General features: G+C 33.3%; 2 protein-coding genes and 1 long non-coding RNA gene across 8 annotated transcripts in view; 1 reads left to right on the forward strand and 2 right to left on the reverse strand.

Annotated features, from left to right (window-relative positions):
- The window catches only part of VWC2L (von Willebrand factor C domain containing 2 like), a 137,209-nt gene extending 135,067 nt beyond the window's left edge, over positions 1 to 2,142 (reverse strand). The window contains exon 1 of the mRNA XM_032479931.1: positions 1,745 to 2,142. Within this exon, the coding sequence (XP_032335822.1) occupies positions 1,745 to 2,134 (390 nt within the window). The 5' untranslated portion in view covers positions 2,135 to 2,142. The remainder of the gene's footprint in view (positions 1 to 1,744) is intronic.
- SPAG16 (sperm associated antigen 16) overlaps positions 2,137 to 20,457 on the reverse strand; it is a 779,129-nt gene continuing 760,808 nt past the window's right edge. For 4 of the 6 annotated variants that reach the window (XM_032479929.1, XM_032479930.1, XM_006184301.3 and 1 more), the window contains one exon: positions 4,440 to 6,098. In XM_032479929.1, the coding sequence (XP_032335820.1) occupies positions 5,923 to 6,098 (176 nt within the window). In that variant the 3' untranslated portion in view covers positions 4,440 to 5,922. Of the gene's footprint in view, positions 2,215 to 4,439; positions 6,099 to 8,279; positions 8,545 to 20,457 lie in introns of those variants that run through there. The other 2 variants (XM_032479927.1, XM_032479928.1) reach the window with 2 other exon arrangements.
- Positions 10,170 to 20,457, forward strand: part of LOC116663713 — a 45,745-nt gene continuing 35,457 nt past the window's right edge. Inside the window, exons 1-2 of the long non-coding RNA XR_004320001.1 lie at positions 10,170 to 10,364; positions 11,145 to 11,198. This is a non-coding gene — a long non-coding RNA (uncharacterized LOC116663713). The remainder of the gene's footprint in view (positions 10,365 to 11,144; positions 11,199 to 20,457) is intronic.

Consider the following 20,457-nt stretch of genomic DNA (forward strand, 5'->3'; position numbering starts at 1 on the left):
ATTGATTTAAAATCAATGATTTTGAAAGTCAGGGAAAAGTTGTGCATATCAGTGGATTAAATGTTAACTATAGCAGGGATATATAACTAGAGTGAAGGGGTTTATCACTTGATACAGCTTTGTTTGGCATGGTAAAATAATTATCTTTGTAATAAAATAAAAATCTAACAAGTACAGGGAAAACTATAGCATTTTCAGTGGTGAACTAAGTTAGAAAAATCAGTCAGTATCTTTTCTTTTATATAACTTGTTAATCGAGATTGAATAATCTCAAATTTTACCTGATGTACTTTTCACTTGGGCTAGGCTATCTTATAATGTCTTTCTGCATTCTACTCTAGTTAAATATGCATGTTAGAGGAGAGTGACATGATTCTAGATTCAATCATGCGTTGAGTGCTTGTCTTTACTTTCATTACCCTAAAGGAAAAAATCAGTAATCGTAATTTTACTAGACTCTCAAGACTCTAACCTCAGTATTGTGCAACAAAGTATAATACATGAAAAAGAAAAGTCTAGAGTAACACTTATGTATAAGAAAGTTGAATGTGATAATTATCACTAAAATTTCTCTCTTGTCCTGAAGAATCTAGTTAAAATTATTAAGTATCTTGAGTAAATTAGAACTGGCTTGAACCCAGAACTTGTAATGGACGGAATGCAATGAAATGCCAATACACAGAAGGACTCTGATCATGATCAGTTAAAACCGTTTCCCCCCATATTGACTTCTACCATTTGACTCTTGCAAAGAAGGAAGTTAGGTCAGTGCTAATACTGAACGTTCTTCTCTCAAACATAGTCACACTGAAAACTAGCTATATCTTCTTTTGCCTACAAGGTTCTGAGCATCTTGTCACATAACTTCATTAAGTGAAATGAAAATCTTCTTCATCAAGCCATCAGTATGACAGAAACTCCAAGGCATAAACTGCCATTACATTTGAGGACATTTTGATATATTTATACGCTCAGGGTTCAGATCTGGCTTGTAGGAAACCCTAATTAAAACTAGCCGTTAGAGAAAGGAGACTCCAAGAAAAGATAAAAATGAATCCAAGTTACTTGAAAATATAACACAAGCATAAAAATAAGAAATATCATGAAGGCTGAAAGACTGAAAAATTAGGTTTCTTTTTACTACCCTTCACAATGGACTATGATAAAAATTCAGTTCTTTCTGGGTTCCTATAAGTAAAAAATTCTAACAAGCAGAGAACAGAATGAGGACCATGCTCTACAACAAGTAAGTCCAATGCATATTATCAGTATAAAGACCATAGGTAAAAGTGTGTCTCTTTACCACTTGCATTTTCATACACCAAACGGGTAATTCTAGACTATAGTTAAATGACTCCAAATACAGGCTAATAAGCCACACACACACATACCACACAAAATTTAAACATTAACTTAATGGACATATAGCCTTTAAAAAATTGTTTCCCTCAGAAAACATATTTTGTAATAATACAGAAGAAATGTTTAAGGACAAAAAGGAAAGGTTGGTAGGCATACCCCAAATATTTCTGAAGGAAAAGTTTATCGTGAAATCCTACAAATAGTAATGTACAAACCAATTGCCTATTTTCTGACCACAGTGGTAATTATGCTAACTGGAATCATATTTTTGTAAATCAAAGAGAAATTTAAAAATGTGTTTTCCAACTTTAGTTTTAAAGTAGTAATCTAAGTATGTGGTGTAAAAAGTTAGTATTCAGTAAATATGGAGGGTAACTCATACCTTAAATTCCTCCAAGATTTTGTAATTTTTCCCATGATATTCACAAAAGTTTTTCACTTCTTTGCACTCAGGACAGCATCCATTGTGTTCCACTTTAGTACACTTTGGGTGAATTTTAGGGCATTCTGGCTGGTCGCAAACAGGTCCATCCAGAGCACAGACGCATGGACAGTTGGAATGCCCTGGGAAGAATCGTTCTCCCAACTTGTATACAAAGCCGCTGTCATCCACACACCCTTTCCCTCGATAGTCATCAAAAATCAGATTGTCATTACTGGAGGTCTGGTCACCTTCATCAGCAGGATAGTCTTCATGACTGATAGCAGCAGAGGTGACCAATCCAGGGATGACCAACAGAAGTATGCAAGCTTCATGAATATGAAGAGCCATCCCCCTCCTTAAAGGCTTCTGGATGTGCTCCTGATATTAGATACACTCAGCGCCTTCCATGGGAACACAAGAGGGGTAGGCTGAAAATTAAATATTTAAAAAGAACAATTTGACATATATAAAGAGAATATAGATATATTTAAACTCATGCTCTTAACCTGCTTACTTGAGCTAGATCTGGAGGATACCAAGATCTTATACTTAAATACTAAGTTCATGCAACCATCTGTACTTTATTATAAAGTTTGGAGGGTTGATAAATGTGTCCTTTATGGAGTTATTTCACCTAGGAATCTTCAGCTTAAATTTACCTTATGAATTTCAAAGGTCTTGCCTTGTCTAAATTGTAAGAAGTGGTTTCACTGAGACTCCAAGGGGGATTTTACTAGTAGTTCCTTACAAATGACTCAAGAGTATTTGAATTCACCTTCTCTGTTATTCTTTAGACTAATCAGTGGTAGAATGTATGTAGGTTACAATCATCTGTATGAAAACTCAAGAGATTAGTGAGGAAACATCCTACTTCTAAAACAAAGGGAAGAAACCAACAGTTGAGTGTAAATTATAATTGGGTTGAAGCTAGTGTAAAGCCCATAGTTGGAGAACAGTGGTCTCAATATGGGTTACTTGTATTAGTGAGCATGAATCTGGATTTTGAAACATAGTTAAGAAGGAAAATAGAACAACTATTCCACAATGAATAAGAGAAAGAAAATTTTAATAAATAAGCAAATGCCATGTATTAAAAGGATTTGTTAAAAATTTATTTTTATTATTGTCCAAATCTTTACTCAGGAAGTAAGCTTCTAGTGGGCAGGAAAGATGTATCTGTAAATTATTCTTATAGCAGCTTGATTCTAGTATCCATGTAATAAATACTATTCGAATTAATTACTTCAATTTAAAAAAATAAGTCACGTAGTCTTGAAAAACATACTTTTTTTTGACATGCCAAAGATATTTGCATTTAGGCAATTTGCACAAAAATGCCTGTGTAAATAAAACTGGTTATTGAAGTTTCTTAATAAGATGTTGCCACTCATAGGAAATATACCTTATTAATTTGGTGTCATTTACTCTTGTAAACTTCACTTAGTATTAGTGCTTGGTGGGTAGTTTTGGTAGTGGTTTCTTATTTAAATGTTTTAGAGTGACTAACTCATAGAAAGCCTTGGGGAAACTGTGACTTTAGGGAGTAATAGGTAAGAGAAGTGCCAGATAGTTCATTTGCCTATTTAAATGCTACTGGCTTTATGCCAATATTGTTAAAATTATACATAGGACATTTTCAGATCATCTATAAATATTATTCATTGATTTATGTTCAGGTTATAATAGCAAATGGTAAACTCTTAGTCTAACATATATAGGTGATTATTTTAAATGAGCTAAAGATGGCATTAGGAAACTTCCTGAACTATTATATTTGCATTTCAAGTTAGATATGCAAATTTTCATAATAGTAAAATGGAAGGTAGTATAATCACATCTTCCTTAAAGAGAAAACTGCTCTCTAATGTTAAAATTCCTGTGGGGTAGGTAATGCTAACGGAGATAGATTTCTTTTAACAAATGTCAAAAATAATGAGTCATGACAGAACAAAAAAATGCAAACCTATAATTCTACTTGAGAAGCTGGAAGCTCCCTTTGACAAAGCATTTTTTCTCTTAAATTACTACAGAGGCCACAAATATAACAGAAGCTTCTGAAAAAGCATAATTTACTAATTAAGGCATGCATTTATACATCTGTTACATATTTAGAATGTTTATCTTAGAAGAAAAAGGGGCTATTGTGTTTTCTTATAGTTTTTAGTAGTATCTGTCAATACATGCAAGATAAGTCACAAAATACACTATCATTCTGTTTCAAAAGGACAGACAGAAAATCATCTCTGCAAGCTACAGGTAGGCATTAATGTGTCAGGTTAGGGTAGATATAAACTTAAAGGTAAAAGTAAAGGCGTAACACCCACTTTATATAAACATTAAACATACTTTTATTATATGAAATACATTATAAAATCTGTATAGAGAAAACAAGGTGTTTTCAATATAAGAAAGTTATTAGTCATCTTTTTAAAAAAGCATTCTTTATCAATGCACTACTCTAGTGCATTTTAAGATACTATTTAAGAGAAGAAACATTAGAGAAATCAAAATGTTTATCTGAAGATTTTTCATAAGTAAGTAAACATTGCTAAACTGAAGATCACTTCCCAGCTAAACTTTCCCCCCTCCCCATATTGCTACATATGATTTAAAATGACTGCATCTATTTCTTTGAGAAAACAAACATAACTCATGTCATAAGATACACTTACCTAATCACTCTGGAGGTTAATGGTGGTGGTGGGGGTCATAGACCAATATGAACTAAAAGAGCAGGTATGTTTTAGGAAAGCAGTTTCTCTTTAATTATCCAAAGAATACATTTTCAGGCTTGAATTAAAGGCAATCCATTCTACCTCCCATTTCAAACCACAGTCAAGGAGCAGTCTCCCGCCCTTCCAGAGAGAAACACAGCAGACACACATAAGAAATATGCTTTAGACCTGTCTTCAGAATTCAAAGCAAGAAGCAATGCTGGTCCTGTAGCAATCCAGACCCCAGTAGCAGAATCATGTTGAACTTATTTTTAGGCTTTTCCCAGGTCCTTCTATGAAATTTCCTGGCTGATTACGCCTCCTCCACACATGAGTTCACTTACACAGTGTTTGCTACGGCAGTAGAGGTGATTTGGCTAGGCTCTGAGGATCAAAATCAGCAACAGCATGCTGTAGCTTAAAGCCTGCTCCGCCGGCAGTATCATCATCATCATCCACAATACGTTGCTTGAATCCCCTTTTACACATCAGAAAATACTAACTGTGGACGTGAAGGAAAGGAGCAACTTTAGCTGGGTTTCTGCATCACTGGGAGCAGTCTGCAGACTGCTGATTTGGAGCTCATTCTATGCCGGCAGCCGGGAATTCCTCAGCACCACGGACAGCGCCAACAACTGGCTTCAAAGCCCAGCTCAGTCGAAATCCCGAGCTGCTCCTTCAGACCGGGCTAGAGTGTTCTCTAAGCAGTCGCACTTTATACAGAGGATGCGTGCATTAGGAGGGGGAAAGGCATTTTGTATTTGAGACACTTATTTGCATTGAAATTACAGTAAAAGTGAAAAAAATTGTAATTATACCTAATGCATTCTTGCATTGGCTGCAGAGATGAAAGTTCCGGAAGAGCCTTGCATTTAGATTTAAGCCATCTGCAGTCTCCAATTATTAACAGATAAAGCATAATCATTGTCAAAGAATCTGTGAAAATGTATGCTCCCCGATTCTACTTGACCCTTTGGCTGCAGAAAGGCTTCTCCTGTGCTACATGATTAAACTTCAGGTCTTCCTGCAGTTTAAATTTGATTTAAAACAAGTACCTTGGTTCTCCTGCAGTTTGTTTTCTAACATTCAAAATCAATCTCCTGTAATTCATCTACTCTGTCATTAGGCGTCATTGTAAAGCTGTTTCTTCCAAACAGCTAGCAAGGATGCTCTGTCTCGAAATTCTTATCAAAATGAGAAAGAAAAAAGACCCAGATACAAATAAATTAGCAGAAAGGTTTTTTTTTTATTATTATTATTGGTAACAATGTGAGTGCTAAAATGTATATCCAAAGTGTGTTTTAAATCAAATTGCAAATGTTACCTGCTGGCATATTTAACCAGATATTTACTGGTTTGGGACTGTATGAGATATTTTCAAGCTCTAAAGTGAATGTCCTCCACAGTGGGATATGCTGACTGTCAGGACCACATTCGAACGGTGCCGTCAGAACCTCCGGAAAACAGAGTCTCTCCATCGTGAGAAAACACGACCGTGTGAGCCTCACTCTCATGGCCCATCAATTTGTGGATCTGCCCCGATTTAAGATCCAGCAAATGGATAACCCCATTGCCACTTGCCTGAGCTAAAACTCGACCTGACGAGAGAGAGAGAGAGAGAGAGAAAGGCAGGCAGGCAGAATGAGTATCAAAGTTTTATTTCAAGCAGTCACAGTTTATAAGCAACGGAATATACAATTTTGTTTCAGTTATAATTCAGACTCATTTTATTTTAGATGTCAGCCATTAAATATGAACTAACTCCTGGCTGTACAGGAAATAATTCCAGTCAAAATTAAGACATGGCAGTGATTAGATTATAAAATTTTAAAATGCTCTACCTACTTTATATGCAGAGTCATCAAATGCCCTGCTAGTCTCTTTATATTTGAGATTAATAAATAATTTTGAAAAGATGAGATTGAAAACAACGAAGAATGAAGCTTTCTTTTTCAAGTGAATTATTTCTGCAAAACTGTTAAAAAGCATAGGATTCATAATGTATCTATGGCAAAGCTATATATGTACATATATACATACCCACAAGAGATAATTTATATTTAAAATTTGCATTTTACTTAAACTTATATCAAATCATTACTTAGAACTATAGTATACATTTATGCTTTAAAATTGTGACACTCAGCGCATTTATTTTTGAAGCTGAAGTGAAAATAAATACCTCCATTTCAAAGACATCTTAGGTTTTTTCACTCTAATTTAAAATTCTGTTAAACTAAAATTTTGTTACATAAGAACTAAATATAGCACAGAGTATTCTCATCATTTTTATACTACATATTTGTTAGTGAATAATTTCCTTAAAGTGGAAAATTTATCGGCAATCCAATTCTGACGAATATTTTTATTAAAGAATTCCAGAAGCAAACTATCAGGGAATTTGGAGGTAAGTAAAGGCAATAGAATATGTCTACATAAGCTCAGTACATGGAGTAAATAAATGACATTAGTATTAGCCAGGGGATTATCTAATCATACTTAGAAGACATATATTATCTTTCCACTAATAACCTTTACAATTTATTAACTAAAAAATAAAATTCATTACACTCTTTCAACATGGCAGATACTAGATTTAGTACCTAACATAGGTAATACCATATAATCTTTACAATAGTTAAAGAGAGGCTTGGAAAGGCTGGATAACTTGCTTAAGATGACACCCTAGGAACGGAGGAAACTAGTATTTCATCACAAGCACTTTGAATCCAGAGCCTGGGCCTTCATTGTGTTTTCCACACCCAGCATAGCATTGCTATCAGTGATGCCTTCTTGACAGATGTCAAGTAGGTGATAGACTGTAAAAGTAGAATCTGTCCAGTCCGTAATAAAAATTCTCTGGCATCACCAAAAAACTCATAGAGAAATAGTTAATCACAAATTATAACCCAAGTTGCCATGAACATCTCTAAAACAGAGAAAAGTTAAGTTATATAACTAAAGCTAACCATGATAAATATGGCCTATTTGCAAACCTTTGTATCTGCTGGGCTTCTTCATCTACAACAAAGCCTGACACAGCAAAGATCCTTAGGATGGATTAGTGTCCAAAGCAGCCGATGTGAATATTTATTATAAACCCTCTTCTACTAAGTCTTTGCTGACAGAGGCATTACATATGGATTTCACTTCCAGTTTCACTCTATAGGCAATTGTTTGTGACTTTCCTAAGGATCAACTTTTTTCTTGTAGTCTTTGTACAACAGCTAGGAAAGTGGTAAGTATTATTTTCTGATTTTGAAACCAAACAAAACCAAACAGAATCAAAGCTCACCAAGTAAAAGGGAGTTCAAGATTTGCAGATACTGATTGGTATATATAAAATAAACAAGTTCTACTGTATAGCACAGGGAACTATATTCAATATATTGTAGTGGCTTATGGTGAAAAACAACATGAAAATGAATATATGTGTATTTGTGTGTGACTAAAGCATTGGGCTGTACACCACAAATTGACACTGTAAACTTTTTTTTCTTCTATTTTTATTTAAGTGTAGTCAAAGTAAAAGGAAAGGATTTAGCTTTTAAACCATTATCTTTTGTTGAAGTCAAATCTGTAAAAATTGTAACTGGAAATTATTTATGACGGTTCTTGGTAATTTCTGGAAGTTTGTTCAATAAAATAGAGAAAATGATAATATTGGAACTTAATGACAGGATTATATAATTCAGTAGCACTGAGCCTCAGATACTTCAAAAATATGTCTTTGTTAGAACAGATTTGAGTCAGCAAGTTTAGAGTGAGCTTTCTCAGGTTTACTTGAACTCATTTTCAAAAGACTGCAAGATTGTGTGTATATATTTATATATATACACTTCCTAAAAGGGGTATAAATTTATAATCATGTTCAACTCTGAAGTATATTAGATTATTACATGACATATAGTGTCTGACCTAAAACTGGTTTTACTGGAAATGGAGATTGAACTCTTTCTAAGTTACAAGATTTTCAAAACTACTTACCAGGATGTGTCGGTTACTACTTTTAGTATCTCGTTGGTGTGAGAGAGAGGTGGCACTCTCAAAAAAAAAAAAAAAAAAAAAAAAATTTGAAGTATGATTATTGGTGGCATCCCTGGAAAGTAGAGTGTTTACAAACATGTGCATGGCTGTCTTTCTAAATATCCTGGTTATTGGCAGTAAATAACAAACTATGCGATGAATCACTTGTCACCTCAATCTTAGGGTCTTAATGATGAATTTATGAAGAATAGATGATTTGCCTGCATCCAACTTGGTCAGTGGAATTAAAATATGGTAGATATAAAATTTTAAATAGTACAAGTTTTCATAAATCCTCACAGTACTAATAATGGTCATGTTAAAGTAAATATGCCTCTTTAAAAATGTGAAATAAAAATAAATGATTATATTTATTTCTACTTTAAATTTTATAACATTTAATAAAATATTTAACCATTATAACCTTTTAATAAAATATTGTCTTCTAACATACAATCCCTGAGTAGATTATATAAAATACCATTTAGCATGCTATTTTAAGAATAATTATACTAAATTATCAATGTACACATTCCACAAATATAATATGGGTTAAAACTATAAGATTAAAAAACAGTAGGATAGTTTGTCAACATTGATTTTAAAATAAAAATAGCTAAATTGATTTATATTTAAAAATATAACTATATTTATTGGGATGCCCAAACTTTTCACAGAATGAGAAGAAAATAGGCAGTCTGGGGAGATTGACATGATTATATAATTGGTATTCTTTTATATAAGTTAGTGAACAGCAACAATGAGTGGTTATGACTATCTCTTCATTCATATATTCCTAAAAAAATCTTAATACTTATTTTTATTTATCAAGACTTCATAGTATTTTCTCATTGATCAAATCACCGTCTTCTTTGTTCACCAATAGGTTTGAATGAGGATAACATGTATTGCCATCCATTTTACTCAGATCCAGTAAGTAAACCTATTGGATTAATTTGTCAACGTCTTTTGACTTAGGGAACAAGTCTAAGAATTTCACCTACATTCAAAGTATTGCTCTATTGGATGAGCCAACAAACCTTTAAAAATAAGTATTTCTCTCAAATTTTAGTTGTAAATAAACTTATAAGTTAAGATGATATAGCTTCTTTATATTTTGTTTTTAAAAAGCAATTTCTTTAATAAAGTAAGTCTAGTAATATCTTGAGCAAAGCAATCTTGATCAAATTTGGTATAAAAACCTGAATCTTTGAATGTGCTTTCTAATATAAGCATCATTAGCAATAGAATCTCTTCAAGTTTATGAAATGAATTAGCCCATAGAAATTGGTAACTTTTTATCTGGATATATGCAATCACTTTGGATAAACCAACATAAATCAGAGACTCAATCACATGCTAACAAAATGTGCAAATAAAATGTTGGCACTTTTCAAACTAAAGAATTTTAGTTTTAGATACATACATGTGTGAAAATTCTATTTGACTTTGAGCGTATACACCTAAAATAGCCAAGAGTTATCTTAATCTTTCCAACACTTACCTCCTAACCTCGACAAATTCTTCTTATATTTAGGAATTCTGCATAACAACTATTGCAATATTTTTGACACTAAGTATGAAACTTGATATAATCACTGCTTCATGCATGCTTGCTGCAGGAGGAGTTGTGGTATGATATAAATAGTAGTACGATATTTTTTGAAAAGAATGTATGAGGCTTTTTTCTTTCAGGGCTGCTAGAATGAGTTCCCAGTAGCCATCATTTATTGAGCATCTAGAACTCTAGAGCTGCACCTGTTACTGCACACGTTCTGCACACAACCCTATGAAGTAGATACCCTCACTTTTAGCAAATGAAGGAGGAGACTCAGAAGGTAAAGCTGGGAACTGAAATAGCTATTATTTAACAACTCTTGCTTCATTTACAGGCTTTAAAATTTCTTTCATAAATTAAGACTCAGATAAATGTGACACTTGGGGCTTCTCTATGATTTCCTAAGTAAATAGGCTCAAATTTAATGCTTATGTTAATCTCATAATTATTTTCTTCAGTGTTGATTTTACTGCTTTGTAAAACTTGAAAACTAAAACATCGATGTTCTTGCAGGAGTCAGAATTCATTTATATCAATTAATTCTTAAATGCACATATTGTAGTGCATTATTGTACATACTAAAAGTTTTTACCTAACCGATAACTAAAAGGACTTACGTTATATCCCTTCCCACATCTCCAGAAAAATTATATGCCTACTTCTTTCATTTCTATTTTGAACACTATATTCTGTTTATCATACTCCCAACTGCAGTGACAATCATTTCACACCTTTTCTCCTTCTCCATCCTCAACCCAAGTTTTATCTATTTTTCTTTACTACTTTTCTATAATTTGCCCATTTCCAACTGTTATATCCACACTATTGAACTCCTTATTTTTAGATGTCAGGACCATTGAAAAGATACCCCAAGTGATTTTTTGTATAATTTCTTTACTTTTGAATCTACCTATATTAATTCCTACAGCTTTCTCCAATTATTTCACTCCCATCCTAAAATACCATAAATTTGAACTGAACAACAAAAACAGTAGAAACAGTGACAACACTGAGACCCCTTACAACTCTGACATTCAGGTTTGGTTTTGTTTTTTTTTAGAGCCAATCATCTCATTTTATGTATACACAGCTGAGATGAAGTGACTTGCCCAAGGTAAGAAAATGTACTCATAGCAATTGTAGAGCCTGGTTACAATCAGATCTTTGACTCTTAAATAAGTGCTCTTTTTACTATTTCCTTCTGACCCTGAATAATGTCTTAGGATAGAGAGCTTAAAAGTCATGCTAAGATACTAATACAAATCTGCATTTACTCACATAAGTACACTCTTACAAGAACCCTATGTTCTCCATCAAAATTTTGCTATCACTTGAGCATATTTTTCACTCCCCCACCTTTGAGTTATTGCTTCTGTGATTCCCTCTGGTAGATATTCTTATCTCCATGGTCCCCTACCTTATCTTCCTAAAAAAAAGTCAACCCATTGATTAAATCCCAGTTTACTAAGCTGGTACAAGGCATCCCTAGTGAGGAAGATCTTTCTTTTCTGAGCATTTGTTGCATTTTATGCATACTATTTATGTGGTAATAAGATGCCATAATTTATAGTTAACCATCTATTTTTATTGCCTTCTTAACTTTGTAATTACTCAAGAACGGAGTCATGTACATTTTTACTTTCACCCCAGTTTAGCACCTAGGCTGCTGTAGTCAATACTCAGTCATAATAGTAAGTTTTCACAACTACCTTTTTTAGTCCTTTTTACTTGCCAAGCACTGTTCTAAGCACTTTATACACATTATCTCACTACTTTTTTTTTTAAAACAACCCTATGGGGGTGAATATATACCTGCATTATCCATTTATAGTAGCCACTACTCACATATGGCTATTGAGCATTTGAAATGCAGCTACTACAAATTGAAATGCACTGTAATTGTAAAATGCTTACCAGATTTTAGAGACTTATTATAAAAAAATGTAAAATATTTCATTTATAATTTTTATGTTGATTACATATCACAGTGATGCTAGTTTGGCTATATTACAGTAAATAAAATACATTTTAAAATTAATTTCACATGTTTTTTTAAAGACATGGCTACTAAAAATTTTAAATGCTATATATAGTTCACATTATTTTTCTACTGGACAGTGGTAGCATATATTCTGTTTCAGAGAGGAGAAAAAACAAGACAGAGAAAGATAAAAGCAACTTCTCTAAGGCCAAAGCTTGTAAGTGCTGGAATTTGGTCATGAGGCCTCTATGACTCCAACGCCAATGCTCTTATCCTCTACGTCATGCCCTAATACCTCCAGATGAATTTTTATCGATTGACTCAATGTTGTCTCTTCTGTTGTGATTAAGCGGCCCCTTCTAAAATGTAACATGAGTCAGAGTAAATATCTCTTGGGTGTACAGCTCCAGTTTCCAGCTGAATCTATGCTTGTTCCTAGGAATACTTTCAAATTAATTTCTATTTAGGCACAAGAAATATTTCAAAAATTTCATTTCTGTGGTTACCCTAGTGGTACTTACTGACTCTGAGAATCTTATTGTACAATTAGCTTCCTGGGAATAAGTGAAAGCAGCCTTTATTCTTGTAGGACTCAAAGAGCCCATCCGTATACCCAAGATTCAATAGTGCCTGAATGAGCAGAAAAGATACCGTCACATCTTTAGGTGAGTGTTTTCTATAACATCTTAATATAAATGTACTTTATTTTTGCTCTCAGGAAAACAAACTAGAATACATCATCCATCTAATGCTTATGCTTTCAACATTGACTAGTATTATTTCCTCAGACTCACCCAAGTGATATTTTTCAACACAGTAAACATTTTATCCAATTCCTTACATGAATTGTTCATGAAAACAGTTCTTGTTGAAAGATTTTAACTTAATTTGTTTTGCATAAAAGATTCCTTCAGAATTAAAGATAAAATTAAATTATTAGATTAATAAAGTAAAATCATCTAGAGATACAGGGACCTTTCCAGCTGTCAATATGACAATTAATACTCCCTGAAATTCCAAATAAAAATCATGAGCTGAATCTCTCAAAGACTAAAGGCTGCTTTCCTAAGTCTTTCACTTATTCCCAGGAAGGGAATGAAATATGGCCTCCTTGTTAGACAAGAACTTTTCTACATGGGCTGTCTTCTGAATATTACAGAAATCCTGTGTGAGATGCACCTGAAGTCCTAAAAATTAAGTAAAAAAAATTTACTTGATTTTTCAATCAAGTAAAAATTAGTGGTCAGGTTTTAAGAAGGTGCTGTTTCAGGGACACTTGCCATGGTAGTTTAGTCACTGGCCAAAAGAATACCATTTTGTAATGGAATATTCAGATAAAGAAAATAGGTACTTCATGAAATTCACTAGGTCAGGTTGGCAGGAATCTTTGAGTTGTTGTTGTTGTTGTTGTTAAAATTCACAACACCACTTAATGTAGCAAGAGTTAGAAGCCAAGCTTCCTTGGAAAAGTCCTTAATTGCTCTATTATTTACCCAATGAGCCATCAGCTATCATGTAGTATAAGCCACAGCAACTGTGGATACATAGATTGTTTGGGTCAAAGATGAATAGAGTCCTATTTAATGAGACTCACTGAATGCTGTATCTATTAAAACTATAAACTTCTTGTTAGAAAATTAATTCAGAAGGCTTATTTTTCTTATTACTCTGTCTACATATGTAACGCATGTATTAGCAAAATTGTCACAAAGTGCACTTATATGTTTAATCATATTACAAAAATATAATTTGCCAGCAATATTATAAGTCAACAGTTGACTAAAACTATGAAGTTTTCTATTTATACTATCAGGAATAGCTTTGTTTTGGATTAAATGCATGTGTCTGCATGAATGGAATTCTGTTGTAAGAAACAGAAGCTGACTCAAAATTTTTAAGCTTTTTACAAATAATGAAAATGGGAATGAAAATACATCATTACATTTCTCATTAAAATAAGTTCAGTAATTTCTTGTGATTATTCATGCTCTGATTAAATTTCAAGCAGTATGTTCCCACCAAAAAACAAACACCCATTTTACATTTCATTTCAATTAGTCTCATACACAGATCATAGGAAACTTATCACAAATACACATGAATGAAGTCTAAAACAGTTGTAATGCCGTATATGAAGTAACATATCAGAGTGGAGAAGGGAGGCTTTGATCAATAAGGAAATGATTTTTATACACATCAGAACCAATTTGAAGCAATTCTCTCAATCAATATAGATAGGCAGAAACGCTTCTCAGCATTTATTACCTGTGGAGAGCATTATTGATTAATTGTATTGATTTTTAGAATGCATGTGGAGAGGCAGCTGTTGTTTCTTTAAAAGATGCCTCAAAATGAAAAGTATCAAGAAACTCGTAAGTTTTGAGGATTTGCATTAATGGCTCAACGTGGGTCGTTACTCAGAATTTCAAAAACATCATTGAAGGAGATGTGAAATTTGATTTAGTTTATTTTGTACCCTATTCCTGATCAATACATTTTAGAAAAAAAAATTTCTTGGGAATTTAACTTGCCTAAGTGCTAGTAACAATGCATAAACTTTTCCACTATTTTTTACTATGTATCTCCTCTTGCTAAAAGGTTTAAACTTTTCTCTTGTAGGCAAGAACTGCTTGAACAAGGATTAACTTGAGTCAAAGTTTAAATATAGACTAAAAAATAAATGCATTTTAAATTTCTTTGGGTAAAAACTCGTATCATAAAAAATGGCAATCGAGGGAAAGTTTCACTATCTTATTTTAGGACTCTAGTCAAGCAGATGTGTTTACCTTATTTAGAATAGACAATGTATTTAATGGATACAACAAACAGAGGATGAAGACACAATCTATTATTATTATGAATGTTGCTTATTAAGCAAGTGAATTTTGTTCACAGACTATGTTTTATATATTTGCCCTAAAGTTTTAAACAAATAGGGCAATTATTTTTTTCTTTTACTTGAAATCCACATGGTATTTAGGAAGGCAGTTCTTTGATACTGCAGAAATTCCTAAAATTCAGCAGGTGAATAAATTTAAAAAGTCAAGTCTTTTTCCTGCTAGGAACAGAGCTTTTGGTCTTACCATATGTAGTTTTTAAACTATGGCCCCCCTCCTAGGAGAGCATGAATGAATAACGTCTTGAACAAGAACTTTCCTACATGAGCTGTCTTCTGAATATTACAGAAATCCCGTGTGAGATGCACCTTAAGTCCTAAAAACGTCCTATCAACAGCCACCTGCTTTCATTAAGAAATCCTTGTAGACCTGTTTCCTAACTTGGTCTTCACCTATGCAGCTGATCAGTGTTGAAATAATATTTATTCAGGGACCCATGCACCTGGAGCTTTGCAAACATTTCAGAAAAGCTTTTGCTGATGTCAGAGGAAAATCTAGTTTCAGTTCAGTTCTGGGAATCAGATAAGCTATGATAAAGTGAAGTTCAGTGCAAATTATAGATCACAGTATTTTGTTGTTCATGAGTAGAGAAAGGACCTGAAGGCTTGTATTTTATAACAATTAAAGCTAATTTTTAAATATTACTATAAAGTAATTAAAGAACTTTTAGTATTTCTCATTTTTAACTACTTAAACCATAATACTTACTACAGTTTAAAAATCAGAGTTCTACTACTCTGGAAATTTTTCTCTTTATAGAGATTTGTGTATGCACTAACTTCATCATAAAGGAATTCTTCCTGAATGGGGAGTCTCGTCTGTGGGGAAGAAAATACTGTCAGCTTCTGTAATGTTGAGTTGATGAATAATTAATAATTGCATCTTTATTTTCAGAACTTTTTTCCTACTCCAGGGCAACACTGTCCGTCAGGTGACAGTGGTTAAGTAATAGCTCAGCATCACTACACCATTAATAGTTATAGTGAAGAATACGCATATGTATCAAAGATTTATAGACAGATGATAGCCCCTTTACCCACTGCCAGGAAAAGAGAAAGAATGGCTGGGATACCAATGAGAAAGTTTTTATTATCTTTTGAGTATAGAGTGGCTAAATAAATTAAAGATGATATAATTTGTTGGTTTGTAGAAAATCATTAAACTCCTTGAAATCATAGCAAGATTAGCCTAAATTCCAAATCTGTCATAATTCATTACCTGAGGAGATACACAGACTAACACCTAAGTGATATGTTACCTTCAAAACTATCTGCTATCTGAAGGGTTTGACAGTAGATAATAAGTGGAAGCCAGTGGTTTTATCTTCTTTTTCCTCAGTATTTTCTATTATATGATGTACTTACAATCACAGGTTAAAGCAGTACTGTCATGTTATATAGAAAGATATTGAACAGAGAAGTTAGGTAACTTCAAGATAAGAGAGCTAGTGTTAGAGCAAGAATGCCAACCCAAGATTGCTGTAAACCTTTTCTACCCTATAGACTGGGGGAAAACAAAAGTAGTTATGCAAGGAAGCTAAGCTAATTTGGCTGTTAGATGAAGTACTAAATAAATTTATATTAACTCATAATTCTGCGAAGGCATCTTTATGGAAATCTGAAGTAATATTCTAGCGTATTGTATTCTGATGGCCGGGCTTTGTATCTCATAGAAAATTTAAAGCAACAATGTGATTAGTTCTTTACTCATTCTTTGTCCATCACACTTTCTCATTCTTACTCTGTTAACATGGCATTCCAAGTTGTTTCAAACAGGCTTTTGCTAAAAGCTAGGAGACAACTTGAGATTTAGGGCACTGATGAATATCTGGGGTTAAAGTAACAAGACAGAAATGATTAATATGTGTACATGAGACAAAAATGACAAAGCTGACATTCTTTCAGCTCTGCTTTTTGCAGTGTGGATTTACTCTTAGGCAGGCTCTTTCCACTTGGTAGTCCCAGCAGGTTTAGAGGCTCCAAAACTTAAGATCCATGGAAAGAGTACCTTTATTGCCCAGCAGTTTTATATTGGGTACAAATGGCCCTCGTTGGCTAGCTGGGATCATGTGCTTATCCCTGAACCAGTTATCATGGTTGCCCAGTAGAAAAGTGTGATGACCCAGGCCAGGGCTGAGTGCCCACTACAAAAACTGAGAGTGTGCAAGAATTACCCAAAGGAAGATCAAGATGCTGTTTATTTAAGAGAAAGGGACACCACTGAAACAGTGCTTTACTTTCCCACTGTTTTTTCCATTTGGCAATCCAACTCACTCCATAATCTTGCTTCCTAAAAGACTCCAGTGCAATTAAACTACATCTGGCTTCACTAAGAAATCAGCACAATTATTTTGTTAGACAGATTACCAATGTTTAGAGTCCCTTGACATACTGTAAAATGCAGAAAAATCCCAAGGAAAATTACAAGGACAGTGAGGGTGAAATGGGAGTTACAGTTGCAAAAGAACAGAAAGAGATGAATACTCTGTGACAAGCAGTATGTGTTAGGAAATGAAAATTATTCCCAAATTCAGGCCTCTTTTGCATTGACTAGATACTATGATTATTAATACCCGAATTACATTCATATACCAATGTATGCCTGCCAAAAAAATATCATCCAAGAAAGTCATACTAAATTTCCTTTAAGTTAAATAATTGTTATAATCTCTATAATTAAAAACATGTATTAAAATTCACAAACAATAAAATAAAAAATATTTTAAAAAGAAACATATAAAGACTTAAGCATAAGACAAGATACAATAAACCTCCTAGAAGAAAATACAGGCAAAACATTATCTCACATACATCTCAAAAATGTTCTCCTAGGGCAGTCTACCCAAGCAATAGAAATAAAAGCAAGAATAAACAAATGAGACCTAATTAAACTTACAAGCTTCTGCACAGCAAAGGAAATCATAAGAAAAACAAAATGACAACCTACAGAATGGGAGAAAATTTTTGCAAAAGATGAAGCCAACAAAGGCTTGATCTCCAGAATATATAACCGGCTCATCCGACTTAATAAAAACAAACAACTCAATCCAAAAATGGGCAGAAGACCTAAATAAGCAATTTTCCAAGGAAGAAATACAAGTGATCAATAGGCACATGGAAAAATGCTCAATATCACTAATTATCAGAGAAATGCAAATCAAAACTACAATGAGGTATCACCTCACACCAGTCAGAATGGCCATCATTCAAAAGTCCACAAATGACAAATTCTGGAGAGGCTGTGGAGAAAAAGGGACCCTCCTACACTGCTGATGGGAAAGCAGTTTGGTGCAGCCACTATGGAAAACAGTATGGAGATTCCTCAGAAGACTAGGAATAGACTTACTATATGACCCAGGAATCCCACTCCTGTGCATATATCCAGAAGGAACCCTACTTCAAAAAGATACCTGCACCCCAATGTTCATAGCAGCACTATTTACAACCTCCAAGACATGGAAACAGCCTAAATGTCCATCAACAGATGACTGGATAAAGAAGAAGTGGTATATTCATACAATGGAATGCTGTTCAGCCATATAAAATTGACAATATAGTGCCATTTGCAGCAACATAGATGTCCCTGGAGAATGTCATTTTAAGTGAAGCAAGCCAGAAAAAGAAAGAAAAATACCATATGAGATCACTCATCTGTGGAATCTAAAAAAAGAGAATGAACATAAATATAAAACAGAAAGACTCATAGACATAGAATACAAACTTGTGGTTGCCAAGGGGGAGGTGGGTGGGAAGGGACAGACTGGGAGTTCGAAATTTGTAGATACTAACAGGTATATATAGAATAGATAAACAAGATTATACTATATAGCACAGGGAAATATAATTGTAATGTTTTATATATCTATATATCTATATATCTCTCTCTATATATATTTATAATCTTAGGATGATCTTATCCTAAGTGATAAAAGTAGGTGCTTTGAATATCTTTTTAAAGTCTAACTTTTGTACATAATTCTAAGTTAGCATTCAAAAGGTCTTCTCTAAATTGTGAACCCTATCATATAATTTTAAATATTTAGTTTTAAAATGAAATACTAGGATTTTTATACTAGTATAGGAAGCAGTTATTTAGCCAAAGAATAGATAGTAATAAGCTATGCTAATATTGAAAAATAATTATAGCTCAAACTCAAAAATTAGACTCCTAAAATCACTATACACTGCCAACTGAACTTAAAAAAAGTTGCCTATGTTGATGTGGCTTATATCATAAACACTAAAATAATACAAAGATGGTCTTAAAAAAAAAAAACCACTATCATAACCAGAAAGCAGATTGAAAACACAGAACGAATTTCTGGGCCCACACTCTATGAATTGGCCAATCATAGTGCCCAAATACACCAGATAATTGTTCCACCATCTGCTTCACATTGCTTACATAGTTTTGATAGTACATTTCCTATGACTGGAGACAGATTCCATTAAAAAAATTAAACATGATTTGGACTTTCTAAATTAGGATATTTTTCAAAATAGAACAAAAATTGTTTTTAGAGCAAATCTAAAGCTTTATATGGTCCTCTTTTAATATTTCTCATGTATAACATTTTCCTGATTTTTTAACTTAATGTTACTAGTGTTGTAAAGCATGAGGAGTTCAAAATACTCCTAGTTTTTAATCAAATGCAAATATGCCTCTGGAGATGGATAGGGTCTTGTTTAATCCTGCATATAAAACACATGCATACTTTGACTTAAATAATCCTAACTTATATGAATGGCAATTTACTTAACTAGATAACTGTTTTGTAATTTTGGCAAAGATATTTATAAAAAGTATTTCATCTTTTTCCTAAGTCTCATCTATTATATACTTAATCCAATCAGTATCTTACCTTTCATGTTTATTGTTCACTGAACTAGTCTAAGAGAAAAAAGTAACACTTTTTTTAAACCCAATTCTAGATATTCTTGAACCAAGCTTTTCCAGCTGGTGATGGAAAGGATGTGGCAAGACAAAGTCAAATCTTGCATATTTCCTTCAGAGGCTATCAGCCCAAGAGCAGGGCATAATTGTAGGCAAACTGTATTTTATCATTTAAGCAGGACAGGGATAAGCTACCCAGAAGTCATCTAAGATTCATAAAAATGTCTTTAATTTCAAGAAGAGAGATTGAAAGGCTGGTTCCATACAAGATATTTACATTTTAGATAAATTTTAATTTTAATTGAGGAAATACATGACATGGTTAAAGAAATCAACAAGTTCTACAGGCTAATTAAAAGTACTTTTCTGCCCTACCTCCTCTCACATCACTCAGGCTCATTCCCCAAAATGCCTATATAAAATCTTTTTAGCTTCTTCTTTTGAATTTGCCTCCCTATTGGACAGTAATTTGTCTCACTGCTATTTCTTAATGTATCAATTTCAGACATTTTCCATGGAATTCCTATTAAGGGAGAATAGTAGACATGTGTAATTATGCTCACTTCTTATCTCTCCACCCTTCCAACTAGTTTAGATTACAA

Source organism: Camelus ferus, chromosome 5 (genome assembly GCF_009834535.1).
Source record: "Camelus ferus isolate YT-003-E chromosome 5, BCGSAC_Cfer_1.0, whole genome shotgun sequence".
NCBI classification, from domain to species: domain Eukaryota; kingdom Metazoa; phylum Chordata; class Mammalia; order Artiodactyla; family Camelidae; genus Camelus; species Camelus ferus.